Here is a 19,579-nt window from a genome sequence, read left to right as displayed (position 1 = left end):
ACATCATGTTTACACTTCATTATTTTGCTTTGTTCTGTAGAAGGAAGACCTGTTTCTTATACACTGCAATTACAAATAGGAATTTTTGTAAAAATTTTTAATATTTCGTCAAGAAGCAATGACATCAAATAAAAGAGTAGATTGGACACCTAGAAAGAAATGTAATATTATTGTGTTACGAGAAAGTGGTCTTTCCTATGCTGAAATTGCAAGACAGGTGGGTGGTTCAGTGACTACTACATCTGGAGTCCGAAAGTTTTGTTTACGATATCAGGAAACAAATTCAATACAAAACAAAGAAGGAAAAGGTCGAAAAAGGTGCACCACATCTATTGATGACAGAAGAATAAAACGACAATGTCTCCAAGATAGAAAAATGTCATCAGCGGCCATCAGAAGTGATCTGAATGATGCTGGTGTTTCTGTCAGTTCAAGAACAATCAGGAGAAGATTAACAGATGTTGGACTGAGAGGTAGAATTCCACGAAAACAGCCTTATCTTAGTTTTCAGCAACGAAGAAAAAGACTACAGTGGGCAAAGGAACGCATTAATTGGACAGATGATCAGTGGTCACAAGTTATATGAAGTGACGAAACTAAGATATCGTTATTCGGTAGTGATGGGCGGAAATTTGTAAGACATAGAATAGGAGAAGAGCTACATCCTGACTGCATTCAAGCAACTGTGAAGATGTCAGTGTTATGATTTGGTCATGCATGTCAGCAGATGGTATTGGTCGCCTTCATGTCATCGATGGGACACTGAATGCCAGAAAATACATTGACACTATTCTAGAATCAAAACTTTTACCTTCCATCAGAGATCTCTTTCCCAACAATGCTTCGTTTATTTTTCGGCACGATTCTGCTCCTTGCCACACGGCCAAAATATCGAAAGAGTGGTTTCGTACAAAAAGCATTAAATTGTTGTCATGGCCAGGAAACAGTCCTGACCTCAATTCTATCGAAAATTTGTGGCACTCTTCGAAAACTCTTGTCCGAATGAGGCGCCCATCAAATAAAAGGGAACTAATTCAGGCTATAATTGTTTTCTGGCATCATGTAATAACAAAAGAAGAGCTTAAAACTCTTGTCAGCTCAATGAAACATCGATGTGAAGCTGTAATCAAAAATAAAGGGTACCCTACTAAGTACTGACAACTCACTGCAATCATCACTATCTAATGTATATCGATAACTATTATCTTTTAACTTTTTTGTATTGCAAATAATTGAATTTTGTGTTTTGTATTGAATTCATTAATAAATTTTCTTTAAAATGATATATACAAGTTTGCATTTTGTGAAACGTAACGTATTCTATAAGCATACAAAGTTCAAAAACATAAAAATTTCCAAAAGTGTCCACAATTTGGGCCACCACTGTATTGGAGTAGTCTCTACTGTTCCATTAGAAAAAGTAGCGTTTAAACTATTTAGGTATCCGGCACTGCTATCGTTTCCTAGCTCACAAATGTCACAAAACTTACAACAAACTGTTACAAACTGCTTTACAAAGCTTTATAGCTCTGGGAAATAAACAGCTTCCCTTTCTCTTTGCACTATTTTCCTTATTCTAAGATGACCTGTAATTGGCGCTTCATGCAATTCTTGCACTGCTATCGTTTCCTAGCTCACAAATGTCACAAAACTTGACATACTACGTTACAAAGTTTTATAGCTCTGGGAAATAAACAGCTTCCTATTTTCCTTATTCTAAGATGACCTGTAATTGGCGCTTCATGCAATTCTTATTATTCTTATTTATTGCTTTGGAGTTAAAACAAATAATTGTCAATTGTTTCGTAATTTGTAGTTTTTTCCCCCTAATATCCGTCATATTATGGTATTCAAAGTTGTTGGGATCATTCAAATACGCGTAAATATTTTTAAGTTCTAGGTCTGGTTTTAGTTTAGAGATAATTGTTTCTGGTGAATCTAAAAGTTTTAAATTTAATATTGCACATTCCCCTTCTTCCCCTTTCATCATCTAATTCAATTCTTATGCAGTATCCGCTACAATATTTTCTTTTCCGAGAGTATGTTTAAATGCTCAACCGAATTTTTGCAATTTAGAAGCCCATGGTATGAGTTCATCTAATTAATTCTTCCAGGAATACAAACGAATGACAGCGTATGGTCTTTACACACTCTAACTGGAGCTCGTCTAATATAAACTTGAAATTTCTATACCTCTAAAAGAACTGCTTACGTTTTCTTCTCGGTAGCGCACAATTTGAGTTAGATTAAGCGTTTAGATTCAAATGGCAGTCCACCTTGCTGAAGCGCAGGTACTACCGCAAAATCAGATGCGTCTGCAGAGACTTCTAATTTGCCATCTGCTTCAGGAAATTTAAACATAGGTGCTTGGATAATTGCGCTTTAAGTCTTGCAAAGGCTGTATTTGCTTCTGCCAACCAAGTGAGCTTGACCGTTTTTCTTTTTTTTTAATTCAATTGCTGTGCTATGTTAGCAAAATCTTCGATGATTGTCCTACAACAGGTTACGTCTCAAATACAATGAATGAGGCACCTACAATAAGCTCCAAAATGAGGTTAATTTCTTTGCTCTGTTAGGTGATGGATAATTTTTTTAAAAAAGCTTAAAAACGTTTTCTTCCAAAAAAAAAAAAAAAAAATCCAGCGCCCACTATTCCCCCCCCCGATTCAATAATGCATCTGCTGGTATGCTGTTTAATACAATTTGAACTACTGGTAGAGACAAATGTTTTATCGTCACTGTATTTAATTGAAGATTAAAGGTACTTTCGCCTCTCGAGGTTGATTCTACCCTCTGTATTTCAGCTCAAGGCGTGCTTCCTTCCGTCATAGATATATGAAAATATCTACTGAACCTCTGCTCATATCCCCCTGTGCGTGTATTCAGTGACTCTCACGTACTTTCAACTAGTTTACGCTTACTACTTTACTAGTACGCTTACTAGTTTATATTTAGATTGCAGGCGAACAGAATGTATGAAATCAAGGCAAAATTATTTAACACACAATGTTTAGCTCGTTGAATAATACCTAATAATTTATGAATAACGAATATATTAATTCTTCTATTTCAGGTTGGATGGGTTTCATGGAACATGATCGCAAGCTTACATTTCTTAGGTTACACAATCGTTTTATTTGAAGGTTATCCCTATTTTCTCACCCCAACGTCTTTATGGGATATGATAGAAGAATTAAAAATAACCAACTTAATGCTCACACCCAGTATACTTGACGATTTGGAAAAGAAAGGATACCTACCAAGTAAAAGGACGACTCATTTTTCATATTTTCCTTCAGATACTTTATTTTCATCAACTATCTTATTGAACATTATATAACTTTAAAGGTTACTAACTTATGAAATATTATATCTTATTGACTGTAGTTTACTATACAGTTATTCGGTGATTTTTATCGGAATGCTTTTCCTTCTTAATAACTGCTAGTTTATATTTCAGAATTTCAAAGTAACTTAAGACCTACGGGCCTTGTTAATTAATTGCGTAGAAATATAAAGTTATTATTATCTTAAAGATATTTATGCTTAATCAAACGGTACTATGAATTGTAGTAGTTTTTTCAGCAAGCTCGGTTACTAAATTCCATATTATTATTGTAATTGCAGCAATTTTAGTTATACTATGGGGTCTTACTAGATCTGGGAACTTTAATATGTCCAAAACCCGTAACAGACATGCAGAGAATTAACGCTATGTCTGAAAGTAACTACAAAGTCTTGGAAAGGTTAAACAAACTTTTTATTTAAACAGACTTTACAGCATAAACCTAATGTCTTGTGCTAAGAAAATCAGCCACAGCTCTTCTTGATGCAATTAAAGGAATAGTAAATTTAAATTTAAGACGTGAAATAGCAGTCAAAGTATACACAATTTAAATGCACTCTAAGCTGGTTCAATAATTCCAACCAGAGAATCAACATCAAGGATTCAGCAACAATATAACGCACAAACGAGTAATAACCAGAGCTGGTAGGGACGAAACTTATCGTGCACGAGCAAGTCAGAAACACGCTCTGCCTTAAAATTCGAAAATGTATTATGAGTTAAAAAATCCTGTATTTCTTAATAAAGATAGAGCTGGGTTAAATATAAAAACGTTCTCTTAACACATACTTCTCACTAGTAGCCGTAATCATATGGATTAGAAAAATGAACAGTGGTAGTCCACCTCATCTTCTGTTCAGAACTAACGGATTAGTAGCGAGAGGAGTTTTATATTTTCCCTATAATGTGTATATATTACGGTTTTCCTTAAAACATTCTCTATGAAAGCATCCTTCCTGAAGCAAGTAGTTCTCGAGCGTGTTCTCGGTTGATTAATCAAGCAAAACGTTGCCCATTTCATGCTTGTCATCAATGGTTAGTTTCAAATAATTTTTCGTGATGTAAAAAAATAAACTAAAAGTGTATAAAAAATTAATTGTTAGCTTTTGTAGCGTAATAGATATGCTTTGTGAAATCTAGAAGATATCTGCTTTAGGTTTTTTTAAGGAGCAAATACATTCTATGGCAGATATGCTGTATGCTAAAGAAAATCCAAATACTTACTATTAAAGAGCAGTCTGTATCCGTTACGGGTATTTTACATACCTTAGCTATGAACATCAATAAATAAAAATGATAACGTACGAAATATATTCAAACCGCCATGAACTGTTGAAATATGAAGTCATTGTGCGTGTATCTTTACATGCACGGAAAAGATTCTGAAATTTACAAAATTGTTGCTTCGTTAAACTCCAGACATTTAAGGCATGAGTGAAATGTCAACGACATCTCTGGAAATTTTCCTGTTAGAAAATTTGTTTACGGAATTTCCCATAACTTAACGATATCTGATTACACCTATAACAGAACCAAAAGCTCTCTCTCTCTCTTATCTCGTCGAAGAAAGGTTGTCTCTGACTGTTCCTCTGATTATCTGCCAGTGCATAGTATTTTGTGAGCTTTGCAATCTTTCGCATATCAAGTCTTTCTCTAAATTTCAATCATTTCAAAATCCTGTAGGGATTTTAGAGCGTTGAACAGCACTTGAATTTTTGAAAAAAGGCGTTTACGCTTCCTCCCTTTCTTTAATAAGTTAATGATTTCTGTGCATAAATAGGTCCACCAGCGGTTACGACAAAGCCGCTGAGCACTGGTTCGATTCCAGGCCGTTCAGACCATTTTTGTGGTTCTCCCCATGTGTAACGTGTATACGAACCAGTTTGTATTAGAAAGTCCTCCACGAAGGCATCATTCCCCTTAGACCGATAGGCCTATTGTGCTTTGCCGTAATTTCAATAAGCTAACCGAACTGTGCATAAATGAAACCATTGTTTTGCAGTTCAAACAATCAGCTGTACTAATGACTGAATTTATATTGTTGCGTTTTTCTTTTCTGACACTAGTTGTTACGTTATTTTCTTCCTTCACGTTTGTACGGTGTTCGCACGGATTTGGAGTGAATAACGACGACACTACTTGATGCAGTATCGAAACACACTTTATTTACCAATATTAATCAGGACAGCTCCAAAACACTTTTACAGTCGTCGAAGATCTACAATAAATACGCTGAAACAATCAGCGACAAGCCTTCACACTGTCAGGCAATAACGGTGAAGACAGCTTCACTGCAAAGCACCAGAGTACAGCTCCCGACTCTGCTCGGTCGTTCTCGGAACTCCGCGTACTCTCGAGACTCTCCACGCTAGAACACGTGATGCACTCGACGACACACAGAGCACAGACTCCCCACTCTTCAGTTCAGTCGTTCCCGGAGCTTAATACACTCTTTCGAAGATGCACTAACCGCGATGCACTAAGAGACTCTTCGATACACTCGACGACACACTCGGCACTCGCTGTCCGGCTGTCAACTCGATCGACTCCGCACGGACTCACTAGATGAGACACACTATGTCGCACTCTAGACGAGGCACACACTCTATCAGCTCACTAGACGAGGCACACACTCTCGCGCTCTCGACGAAGCACACACACTAACTGACTGCGGACCAGCAGGGTTTATACAGCTTTCGGCTTGTGTTCGAGAACATTCTGGGCTAAACTGGTAAGAATTCGTTCCAGAAGGTTCTCCATCCGTCCATGGTATATCGCCAATTTTGTCGCCAAATGGGCGATTTCTCGCCAAATGTGGCAACCCTAAAACTGCTTTGCGGGAAAGCCATCTTACCGCGGCTGTACATTTCGTAACAATTTATTTCTTCTGTTTCCTATACTAAGTATCTAACTTACGTCTCATTCCCTCTTTTGGGTTTTTGATTCGTTTCTACTGGGTTAATTTTATTACATCTCAATGCACGAAATTCCTGGCTAAGAACGCTGACAATTCTATGGCAATTTTTATTCTTTAGGTTATAGATATGAGTGGGAGTTTTTTCTCTTTCTTACACGTTTCTCTTTCGTTACGTTCGTTTGTCTTCTGTGCATCCCTTATAGCTAACCTGAATATCCTGATTCAAAGAAAGCAGCCTTTTCATGAGCGTTTAATACAGAAAACCATTTGCATTCCTATTTACGTTTCACACATAATTTCGAAGTTTGAGCAAGTGTCTTTGGCGTGACAGCAGTTCTGGCAGTTTATAATCTGGTTTGTTCTATTTCTCCATTTGAATATAAGGTTTTCAAAAAGAAGAACTTAAATTTAAGTAATTAATGCTCTGCTTTATTATAAGACAGTAAGTTTATTTTTTCGAAATAATTGGAAAGTGTTCAAGTTTAACTTGGACGAATAACCTTAGCAAGCGAAGAATCTTTGCCTTCGCCTTCGACGAGCCAATTCATATGAAGACAGCAATCGTGCAGTAAAAAGGTGCCGTTTTTGTATGGTACGGAAACTTTATATTTTTGTAACGTGCAATCAGCTTTACACTTTAATGATTAGACTTAGCAATCTTTACTGCAAAATATATCATTTGTTGCCTCTGTTACAGTCACATCAGACATCTCCCAGCTTAATATGGATAGAAATAGTAAAATATTGCTTTGTGTAGGGCAACCAACATAACTCATGTCGAAACTCACTAATTATACGGTAATTTCCAAGTTTATTTTCCACTATAAATTGATAGAGTGGTTTAAATACGTTTTCTAATAAAACTACTTAAAAATCGAATAAATAAATTACAAAAATTATTCATCTTTTTCGAAGATTTGTTATTTCTACAAGAAAGTGGATTTCCTTGATGTTTTTAAATTATGTAACACTTTTCCAAAACCCTTTCGGGTAGCTTCAAAAAACTACATGAGGCACACCAGGGGCCGAGCGGTAAAGTCGCTGAACACTGGTAGTTCGGTCCGAGGTTCGAATCCCGCAAAAGGGTTGGCTGCATGGGCGTTTTCGTGGTTTTCCCCCATGCGTAACGTGTATATGAGCCAGTTTCCCTTAGAAAGTCCTCCACGAAGGCATCCCTCTCCTTAGGCAGATAACCCGGGGAGGCTTTGCCATAATTACACACACTCAAAAAACTATATGTGAAATCTTTCGAATCGTTTCTTTAAAAAAAATTATAAATTGCATTATTTTAATAAAATGGATGTTTCTACTACTTCTACTACTACTACACCATTAACTAACTCTTCATTAGACTTTTATTGTAGAAATTTCCATGTGGAAGAAATATTAATATGTATTAATTGTGATATGTTAATTGTTAATACGTGTAGATACTTGCAAACCGCTCAAATGAACAATCATTTTGAAACAGAGGCGTCCCATAAAGTGTAACCATTGCATAAAAAATGAAATTCTTATTTTAGTGTAATTTGCTGTTAGTGTAGTCAAAATATAATACAATGTCAGTAAAATTTATTTAATAGAAAATGACTTTCTTAATATTTTTACACAGGCTTAATGTTTTTTGTTTACATTTTAACATTCAGATTAATTTATTAATAATTCAGTTCTTGTACACTTGATAGCGAAAAAGCATAGTTTGGATTCGTTGCAGACAATTGCCAGTGGTGGAAGTGTTGTGAGGCCACAAAACTTTGACTTCGTTTACAACAAAATAAAAAAGGATGTAGTTTTTGCTGCAGTATATGGTGAGTAATAATTTTAAGAAACAATAAATTTTTAATAACTTAATTTTAATAAGATTGCAATATTTCATTGGGATCCGAATGCCCCGAGAAAAGTACAATAACATTTGAAAATAAAAGAAACTAAAAGCACAAAAAGTTACAAAATAATAATTTGGCAGAGACTTGCAGACAATATTTATATTAATAACAAGATAAAAGTATTAGAATAAATTAAGAATTTATAAAGTAAAGCTAAAATTCTGGCTGTATATGACAAATAAAGGATAAAGTTTAAATACATAAAATACATGAGCACCCCTTTACTAGACATTGGGAATATAGTTAAAATAAATATTGTTGCCGTTCAAGTGGGCTAGTGGTTAACGACGCTGACTGCCGTACCAAGGAAACAGGGTTCGAATCCCGGAGAAGTTTTCGTTTCGGAGAATTTCGAATCCGTGATATTTGTAAATGTATAGTGTCTGCGCGGCAGGGAGCCATTGTAAATATGCAGCGAGCCAAAAGTCTCTCTCTCGAGAGGTAGCTGGCAGAGAAAGAGATATAGGGGATCTTCGGAGTCGTTCCCCGGGGTGCTCTTTCTCAAAACTGGGGGGTGGAACTGTGCTAAAGGCAGGCTACTAGCTATATCGTACTCAAGGCTCTTGCCAACAACAGGCGCATTTGACTCTTTGCCACGATGAATGTCGTGGGCCTTGTGCTGACCTTTGTGAGAAAAGTGAGATTGGTAACAACCATAAAATATTCCCTTTTGTATTTACTGTTTAATATTGTATAGCTCCGCAAATCCACAAAAACTCAAAAGCTGGAAAGAATTTCTTGGTTCTAGATATATATTTTCCGTTATTTTTCTGAGAAAATCTCTTTTCTCTGATATGTTTTTTTATCACAGTTTAAGCTCATAGTTCTGATAAAACCGTAATTTCAAAACAAAAAGTTTTGATTAATCATAAGTACCTGAAAAAGAGTTATTGAATTCAAAATTATATTTAGGAACTGATGAAAAATTAAACAGCATCCGAGTATGAAAATGAGCAAAGTGGAACGAGAAATTTCCATAATCAGAACAATAAATTTTTTTTTCAAATATGTAACATTAATAAGTAAACTCTACTTACTGGTTACAATTGCAGCAATACAGCATATGTTTCATTAAAAATACAATGAAATATTTCATGGAAACCACCTCTAAAAGTGGGCAGTTTTTTGTGAAAGCATAACATAGTTTTGGACTGAATATCTATAGCCATATTCTCGTCAGTGATCGCCTTCTCAGGGTGTCAACCGAAAACCGCAGTGGCTAATCGCACCGACGATGCGAATAGCTAAGAGGCTATTCACACCACCTGCGTTCGCGCATGCGCACTATCAGCCCACGTACCAGCATTTCACACCGATTTCCGTAAGGCAAGCGGTAGCAAGAGCGAAGGTTGTTAAACCTAACTCAGGAATAGAAGGGGTTGTTAATAGTTCACCAGAGAATAATTTACAAGTAATAATTATCAGTTACAAACATGTGGTCAATCTATATACATGATAATGCTCAGGAAATGATTAGATAAAATAGGGATTTAATGATAGTTCTAATTGCAAGAGAGGACGTGTAATTAGTTAAAAAATCTTTAATGTATTAACAAAAAGGTTACAGAAATTACTTAAATTCTTTTATTTAACAGAGGAATTTTTATACAAACTTAGACCCTATTCTTATAGCATAGGACTGTCAGAATCTATTATTCAATAAGAAAACTTTCTGAAAATTATAATATTCTTATCGTCACTTTTTCAGTATCCACACATGTTTATAGGTTCAAATGAAATATTTCGAAATCAAAGTTATTTATGAAATAAAACCTTATAAAATCTGATAAATCATTTGTGTCAGCAAATTTTTAAATTTAAATCTCTTACATTAAATTATTTCTGTCTTTGAAATTACATCCCATTATTCATTTCAATTTAATTTATTAATGTGTTTGTACTAATATTTTAAAGTTCTTTGAAATACTTTTTGTGTCCTGAAAATGCCAAATATTTCCATAAAAAATAAACAGGCATACAGAATTGTTAATAACCAGTATTATATGATTAATTGTTCATTAAATAGCTGATTTAATCTCTTTTAACTTATTTCATGTCTAAATTTACTACAAAAAACTCCTCTGTCTAATTTTTATTATCTTTTCTTGGACGAAAATTTTCAAAGAGGTATGAACTAAAGTCTTGATTGCGCAAAACACATCTTTGAAGCTAAATGTATTCTAAGAAGTACAAAAAATGTAAACAAGATTTTGTCTCCCCTCCAAATCAGTCATTTAAACTATTCCGACCGTTCAGGAAAACGATAAACATTGCGAACATAAAAATCTACCCCTTTTTATATATACTTTAATAAAAGGAAATGTGTTCCTTCTTTTTATAAGAAAAGGAACACATTTTCCTTTCTAAACTTTTGAAACTTTTGAAAGTTTCAAAAAGTTTGAAAGTTGGAAAGTTGGAACTTTTGAAAGTTGCCAACGCTTAAAAAATGATAAACTACGCCAAGGTAGTAACCCACCTTTAAAAAAAAGGATTCACTATAACACTTAGGCAATTCGCGTACTGTCTGTGTACTAGAAGAACAACCCCACCGCAGTGTCTGGCGGATGGCGGTCCCTATAGCAACAGGGCTAGTCTATTTCAAATAGGGACAAACCAAGGGTTGCTTTATTGTTATTTCGTTTTGGCGACTGTTGGCTGAGGGAAAAAAAGACTTCAAGACACCCCTACGGAAAATGGGTCAAGTCTCGTTTCTACGGCAACAGACAACTGCAGACTAACTGGTGAGAGCTTTACTTGTAATAGACAGACAGTACGTAGAATCCGTTCTTTTCAATTGGGTTCAAATGACGGTTCTGACAACTCAATGCGCATGCGTGGTCAATGTCGGTGCGAATAGATTAAGCGGTTAATCGCACCGCTGGTGCGAATAGCATCGGCCGCTGAAAACATCGTGGACGAAAACGTGGCGGAGGAAACAACGCAAAGCTTCGTCCTACAAAACATCGTAAGATAAAACAATGCAAGGAGAAAACACCGGAGTTCTAAAACATTGCGATACAAAACATCGTCATCGAAAATAAAGCAGCCAATATCTTCGCTCTTTAAAAACATCGTCCTTGGAAATATCGCGGTAAAAAATAAAGCACCTACGAATCATCGAGACAAGAACATCACAGACATGCGTTTTTCAGGATTTAAAAGTTATAAATACATATTCGCTTAATGATTTGGGAGATGAAAAAGGCATGATAAATATGTACTTTTATATTTCATATTTTTGAATTGACTATAAATTTGTTGCTTGAAAAATAAGATTGATATCAAAAACTAAAAATGAGTTAAAGATAACGCTAGGCATAGCAGTTAACAGAATTTGAAACTAATATATTAAACTAATAAATGTCATTAATTAAAAAATCTCTTTTATTACGTTTCATTGGTATTTTTCATGCGAAATATAGTCTAATAAATATTAGAAAAAGTATGATGAATAACTGTATGCGGTTACCTCTATTAGAATTATTTAATTAATTTCAAATAATAAAATACTGTCAACTGCTATAATTAGCATTTGTTTTCTAGTCATTTTCAGTTTCAATGCTTACGTTTCCTGCTTAATTTTGCAAAAACATTTATTAGTTGATTCAAAAATATAAAAGTAAAAATATTCTTCATTCCTTCTTCATCTCACAAACCATTATGCAACTACGCATTTACAACTTTTAAAGCCTGAAAACACATTTTTACGATGTTATCGGCATGCGATGATTTGTAGGTGCTTACCATGATATTTTCGACGACGATGCTTTTAAACTGCGAAGTTTTCTATTAGCTTTATTTCCGACAACGATATTTTGTACTAAGATGTTTTAGAATTGCAATGTTTTCTCCTTACTTTGTTCTCTTTTGCGAGAGCCCACCAGCGACCGAGCGGTAAAGTCGCTTGAACACTGGTAGTTCGGTCCGAGGTTCGAATCCCGGGAACGGACTGGCTGCATGGGCGTTTTCGTGGTTTTCCCCATGTGTAACGTGTATACGAGCCAGTTTCCCTTATAAAGTCCTCCACGAAGGCATCTCTCCCATTAGGCAGATAGCCCTCGAGGCTTTACCGTAATTAAATAACCTAACCTAACCTAACCTCTCTTGCGATTTTATCTTTCAAAAATAGGTGCGTATTCAAGACATGATTTTACACTTACATTTCAGCAACCTGCAAGCAATGTTAAAGCCTCTTGTTTGCATATATGCATTTCTTTGTGTAAAATGTGTATTATAATCATGTAAACATTAGAGGTGTTGGTGTATTTAATTATGGCAAAGCACACTAGGGCTATCTGCCTAAGGGGAGGGATGCCTTTCGTGGAGGACTTTCTAAGGGAAACTGGCTCGTATACACGTTACACATGGGGAAAACCACGAAAACGCCCATGTAGCCAGCCCTTTCGCGGGATTCGAACCTCGGACCGAACTTTACCGCTCGGCCGCTGGTGGACCCTCAAACGTAAGTATTGAACTGATAGAAGAAATATGATTTTTTGTGATCCTATATTCTGCAGCATGTTCTGTGATATATTTTAAGGTATTTGATGGCACTTCCTGAACATATGAAATAACTTGCAAAAATAGTTATATTTATAAATGTATCATTCTCTTATATTTGTATTTTCTGCTTTATGGAATTAGTATTATGCCAAAAATTTAATTCACTTGTAATTAAGACTTCTAAAAATTACAAAAGCCTATTTTCTGTTACATAACAAAAATATGACTTGAAGATAATTGCCTAAATCTATAGAAATTTTTAATTTAAGATTAATGTTATATATAGTAAAGATTTATAATTAATTAATTTTATAATAAATCCTTTTCATTGTATTTTAATAGCATAAAATACTTAAAGGTAGGCTGATTCAGATTTGATAGTGAATAAAATGTTTACTTTCAGCCTGTACAGAGTTAATGGGAGCTGCCATGGGATATGATTACTCTTTACCTATTTATAAAGCAGAAATTGCAACTCCTTCTTTGGGTGTAGCTATCGAATGCGTAAACGAAAAAGGTATTTTTTATATAATTTACGTGTTTTATATATCAAGAATATAATAAGTACATAAAACATCAATTCGTAAAAATTAATATTATGAAAGTTTACTCCTAAATCAACATTTTTCAAAGCTGAAATTTCGAAAATGGTAGTACATATTTCAACATTGTGAAAACACGTCCATATGTTTACTAAATTTAGTATTATTTGTCAAATTTTAGTATCAATATCTCTGATCACAATCTGTTATATATTTTAATACAGGTTTTATGAGTATAATAGTTTTAGAATTAATACTACTTTTCTTTTAATTTCTTTTAATGCACAGTTTGCTGCTTATTGTATTTAAATAAAGCTGTGGTTTATACCACTTTAAAATTAATTCTGAAGGCTGGATCAAAAGGTATTGAGTATGTTGCTGGAAAACCTGGTTTAGTGCAATGATTAAAAGAGTGTTCTATCAATAAAATTAGAAAATAGTGACAAAATCCATAAACGATTGAATAGCCAGTTTCCATTAGCGCAAATAAAATGTAACCTAGAATAGTAATATGCAAAATTTCCGAATATACAGTCATGAACTTTATTGTTAAAAATTTGTTTGTTAATCTTAATTCTGCTAAAATCATATCGATATTCAAACTCCTCATTACGAGTTTCCATGTGTCATTTCGACAGCATGTGTTTAAGAGCTAAGTGTGATTCATTCCATCTCTCTCTATGCTGCTGAAAAATGGGCATTTTTGTAGGTTGATACATTTACGTATGCTGTCTGTCCCTTTTTGAGCAAATTTAGTCATTAGTTTTACTTAAATTTTTGTCCAATCTAGCAACGTTTTAATGAAGTTTTTTCAAAGTTTTGAATTCTTCCTTAAATCTCTGGAAATTTACGCACCTTACTTTCTCGTAATAGCCTTTTTTAGATCTATTCATGGAAAATATTTGCTTAGCAAACATTTCTTTAATTACGAACAAATAAATAACAGAAAAAAATATAGAATTTTTCTTTTATCTTGAAGCATATTTCTCTGTTTGTCTGTGAAGTCCCGAAAGTTTGCTTTGAGTATCACACAGAACAATTTCAGTGATCTCAATTTTTAGTAATTGCTAAGGAGTACTTACATTTATGAATTATGAATCCATTATTCTTATCTTTCGAAAGTCTTCCTCCACACTTAAAATAATGTACTCGTTTTCTCTCTATATAAACATTTTATATCTGTCCTCTATCGACAGATGAGGGACATGTGACTTGATTATTTTCAAAAATGAGTTTGTAAGGTTATTTTATTAACTAACCAGTTATTATGATTTCGGTCTTTGCTAAAAATTCTCCTCTCCGTATTTCTCACCAGAATACAAAGTAGTTAGTTGTGCGTATTTAAACTGAGATTTTTTTATCTTAAAACAGAGATTTGGTTCTGGAATTTTCATACTACGTGGCTACTTTCTTGCTGGCTCTAACATTTGCAGTTATTCAGTTTTGGGTTCTCTCGCCGCCAATACTTTAAATCTGATTCGCTGGTAGTTTATTAAGCATGCTTCTAGTTTAGCATTAAATTGGGTAGTCTTTGACTACTGTTCAACGCTTAATTTAAATTTACTATACTATTTTCCAAGTTCTGCTTAAATAAAAAATTTGCTATAACCTTAATAAGACGTCATTCAAACAGATGTTATACCTGAGGTACACGTGAGTAAAACGTGCCTACAAGAGTGTTGATAGCATTAACTAAAAAGCATTCTTAACTGAGATAGACACATACAAATTTAATAAGGAAAAGACTCAGTTGGATACATTATAATGGCTTAAGGAAGACAGATCGCGGCCTCATCACAGAGCCCAGTCCAGTCCATGTCTTTATTGCCGGTCTGTCTCTAGTACATGACACTTTACCGGCTCCTGATAAGTATGCCGTGGTGGCACCTTGAGAGTTTAAAGTCCCTGACCGGTGAGATTGGAGGCATTGAAGTCTGGGGGGGGGTAAGAGAGGGAAACCATGTGTCGCTGAAGTGGAAAACCAGACAATTTGGCTATGGAGACGGGCTGATTGAAAGCAAAATAAATTCTTGCAGAATAATTCCTGAAAGATAAGATGAAAAACATAAATACATAATTGCAAAGATATATACAAATTTAAAACATAAATGCAATACAATATGGAAAAAAAAATGGAAAGATCTGGGTTAAATAATAATTCTGGAATAAATACATAATAAACAAGATAAAAATATGATGAATAATATAATACATAAATGCATAAATTATAATACAATATTTACATTAGGTCGGAAAAAGTGTACCACAGAGGTGGACCTCCCAGGGTCTAAGATCTCTATCTTCTTGCAGTATGCTGTAGTTGAAAACTTGAAAATTAGTCGTGTAATTGCATTTCAGGGCTTTTTGAAAGAATTTCTCGTTGTTTTTGTGGAGGTAATCTTTGATAAAATCGATTTTGAGGTCCCTGTGCAGCATTAGAGACATAAAAATGTACATTTCTGATGACCCGCAGGTATTTGTTTTGGATGATTTGAAGTTTTTTGATATCCACGTCTTTGATGGTGGCCCAAGCAGGGGAAGCATAGCAGAGTATTGGTCTCATAATAGCATTATAAATGTGAAGTTTTCTTCTGAGGTCGAGATTGGAATAATTGCCTATGAGAGGCATGAGCTGTTTTAAATTGCCATATGCTCTATTGCGGCAGATGTTGATATGATCAGTCCATGTTAATCTGCTGTTAATAGTCTGAACACAGACACAGGTGCCGAGGTTTATATATCACGTTGAATGGACAAGATTGATGTGTAAATAACACAGACAGCCGGAGAAAAACTCGTCTTTCCCCTGTCAGCCCGTAAGGTTGCCATACAGGTTTACTGTATTTCGCCAAATGGCAGTTTTTGAGTCTAGAGTTTTTGAGTTTGTATCGCCTATTTGGCCCTGCCGCTGCATAACCTTATTAAGATTTCATTGTCTTTCATCTCAGATATGCCATCACGTCTGTTAGGGTATTGGACTAAAGTAGTATTACTGATCATGCGTAACTTTAGTGTAACTCAATTTTGCCTTGTGTTGAATGATCTTGACTTTGTTGAGTCCATTTCAGATCGAATTGAATGTTACGAAAACTATGCTGCGGCTGGAAAATCGTTCATTCAGGAAGTTACGCACCTTGAAAATAAAAATGAGGTGGAGCCCCGTCTTACTATTCTCGCACACTGACCACGAATCCCTTCTCTTGCAGCTCAGAAATGAACTACGTTTGCAATATATGTAAATAAGAAAGTGCATTCTCCTATTCAGGCTAAAATAAGGTCCGAAATAGAAAACAGGGCTGCCAAGTCCACAACAATACTACACTAATTTAACCCTGACATTTTCCTCTGTGATATTCAAACTTGGGGTACGGGGACTTCTCAGACATTTTGTAGAAGTCTGTACTTCTGATGCAGAAGTTTTCTACACACGCACAATAAAAACTTAGAATTAAAAAAAATAACCATTTTTACTGCGTTTTACTAGAAAAAATATATGACAAGCAAGCAAAGATTTGGCCAGCAAAATGATATATTGTTTGCCCAAAGAGTGAATATCTTCCAAAATTATTTTACTATCACTAGCTCTCAAATCAGCTCGAAATCGAAAGCATGGTGCTTCTGGTTTACACTTGAGTTTCGTAAATAAGTTCAAAAAATTCAGGTGATATATATATATATATGCAAATATTTTCTCTTTAAAATCATTTATTTCAAATAAATCATTGCCATTTTTTAAATTTCATTCATTTCTTTTCTTTAGGTCAACCCGTAGTAGGGGAGCCTGGTAAACTGGTATTAGCAAAACCACTGCCTTCCTTGGCAATGGGTTTGTGGGGAGATGATGATGGAACAGTATTTAAGAAATCATATTTCTCAGAATTCCCAGGTAGCATCACTGTAATCTCTGATGTTATGTAGCTTTATCCTCAAAATTTGATAAAAATATTTCTTCTTGCAATATTCGCGACTGGAGATATGAAAAAAAACAGAAGATTTGTAATTATTCTTACCATTAGAATGCGAAATATTGCGCTTAAAATATACTGAGCATCTTTTGAATGTCCAGGCGTTTTCGAGATAGCCAAAAATACTCATTTACAATTAAAGTACACTGCGAAAAAAAAAAAAAAAAAAAAAAAAAAAGAGGGACCATTTTTTGTTTTACTGGGACTATTGACGAAATTCATATTACGTTTTTCATGTCTCGAAATCGCAGCTTAGGATATATATATATTACATTTGAATATGCATTGTTCTAATGCAGGCATTTTGACAAAAAACCTTTTTCTGAAATCACGTGCCAAATGTTTTCTATATTTCGATTCTACGACTCAAATTATGCCTAAATATTAAATTTTTTAAAAATTTGGTGCGAAATTCAAAAATTTCTCTTATCGCATTTTTGCAGTTGCGCAAAGAGTAGGTTACATGGCGAACTTCTTAATTTAGATCAACCTATTTTCCTTTCCTTTTTTTCATTGTACACAAACGCAAAAAAGGTCACTTCATACTTTCCAAGAATTTTAACAAAATCCATAAACCACATTTGGCATTATTTCCGCTCAAAAGAAAAAATGTTAATTATTTTAAAACGCGTCAATATGTAAATTCATATATATCTTAGAAACGTTTGAGGTAAAAAAAAACTTAAATTTTTTTGCAGGTGTGCCTAGAAATACATCTACTGTAACGTGATGTTAAAACTTACATAGGTTATAATATGAAAATCGTTTCGAAGAATTTATAAAAAATATTTAAATATACAAATTTTAGAAAATGAATCATAAAAAATGTGCGAATTATACTCGGATTAAGCTTAAATTTCGAATTCTGGAAGAAGGAATCAAGTAAGTTTAATAAAAAGAGGTATTAATAAATATATATCAAAGTCAATGAACATTGAGGAGCTAAAATTCTGAAAGCTGATTTGTTAAAAATTATTCGTGCGATTTTGACAAAACTGTTTGGCATAATAAACTGTTTGACAATGATCAGCATGAACAAAACTATTTAAACAATGGGAACAATTTAAAAATTGATTCGCCATTTGTAGTGTAACGCTATACAATGCCGTTTTGAGACTAATAGCTTTTCTGGGCTACCGCAAATTCATTGTACATTTAAAAACTTAATTAAATTCCATAAAAATCAGAAAATAAAGCAAATGAAATTAAGTGAATGTTATAAATATTGTTATTAAGTCTTACATGTAACGTTCTTTCTTTTAAAAATCTTTAAATGAAATTTGTATAATAGCATGCAATACGTATTCTAAATCATAAATATTTGTTCTTAGGGAGTTGGAAAAAATATAATAAGGAAAACGTACCAACTGCAATTTCGCAAACGTTTTTAACGACTGCGAATGTTTAACTTTTTAATCTGCAGTCTTATTCTTCTTTAAGAATTCAAAATATCGTTGCTTGAAATCATAAGCGAAATGAATAACAAAATTTGCTTTGATAAATTATTTAAGCATTTCAAAAATATGTCCTTTCTAAAATACATTTGCTATAGAAATAAAAAAAATTAACACAGTACTCTTAATATGCTGTAAATGTTCTTGTTAAAAATAAAGATCCCTATATATCGGTGATATTTATAAAATATCCATTTGTAATTAAGTTTTGATCGCTACTGAGCGCTTTCTCTTATATAGAAGTTTAATGCCGTTTATATATTCTAAAATAAGATAACATCTTTTATCATTTACAGGAAAGTTCTCAATAGGAGATTCGGCTATTATCAATCCAGTAACGAAAGGATACATTGTTTGCGGAAGAAGGTAAGCTGAACTGCCTTATAATGAAATTTATCTCCTGTAATTATTATTTTTTACGCATTCCGTCCTAAGGCAGTACACGGAAAGGAGAGATGCCTTCATGGATGACTTTCTAAGTGAAACTTTCTCGCATTAACGTGTTACACATAGGGCAAAACTACAAAAACGATCATGCATCTAACTCGTTAGCGGCATTCGAACTTCGAACTGTCTACGTTCACAGACCTCACCGCTTTATCCCCCGCGGAGGTCTTTTTAAGGGAAACTGGTTCATATCCACGTTACACCATGGGGAAAACCAACGAAAACGCCCCTGCAGCCACTAGTTCTCCGGGACTCGAACCCCAGAGCGAACTACCAGTGTTCAGCGGCTTTTACCGCTCGGCCGCTGGTATTCCTTATCTCCTGTAATTAGGATTGTTTTTCGTAAATAGAGACTGCAGCTCCAATCTATTCTGCAAACGACTCAAATTCAAAATATTTCGAAAATTTTAAATTATTTCGCTTGTTTTAAAATGAAATTTTTTTAATGTATTCTTCAAAAAGTTTTAAAAAGTTAAAAAAATTAGAAAATATACGTAGAGGTATTTAAGATATTTATTA

The 19,579-nt window shown here is 34.2% G+C and overlaps 1 protein-coding gene across 1 annotated transcript in view; it reads left to right on the top strand.

Annotated features, from left to right (window-relative positions):
- LOC118200426 (acetoacetyl-CoA synthetase-like) overlaps positions 1–19,579 on the top strand; it is a 71,716-nt gene that overhangs the window by 39,145 nt on the left and 12,992 nt on the right. The window contains exons 11-15 of the mRNA XM_085825548.1: positions 3,074–3,263; positions 7,949–8,071; positions 13,056–13,169; positions 16,955–17,080; positions 18,910–18,979. Of these exons, the coding sequence (XP_085681674.1) occupies positions 3,074–3,263; positions 7,949–8,071; positions 13,056–13,169; positions 16,955–17,080; positions 18,910–18,979 (623 nt within the window). The remainder of the gene's footprint in view (positions 1–3,073; positions 3,264–7,948; positions 8,072–13,055; positions 13,170–16,954; positions 17,081–18,909; positions 18,980–19,579) is intronic.

This window comes from Stegodyphus dumicola, chromosome 10 (assembly GCF_044657685.1).
Source record: "Stegodyphus dumicola isolate Sdum_Otavi_A_Nest chromosome 10, ASM4465768v1".
In the NCBI taxonomy this organism is placed as follows: domain Eukaryota; kingdom Metazoa; phylum Arthropoda; class Arachnida; order Araneae; family Eresidae; genus Stegodyphus; species Stegodyphus dumicola.
This window is presented reverse-complemented; position numbering and strand designations above follow the sequence as displayed.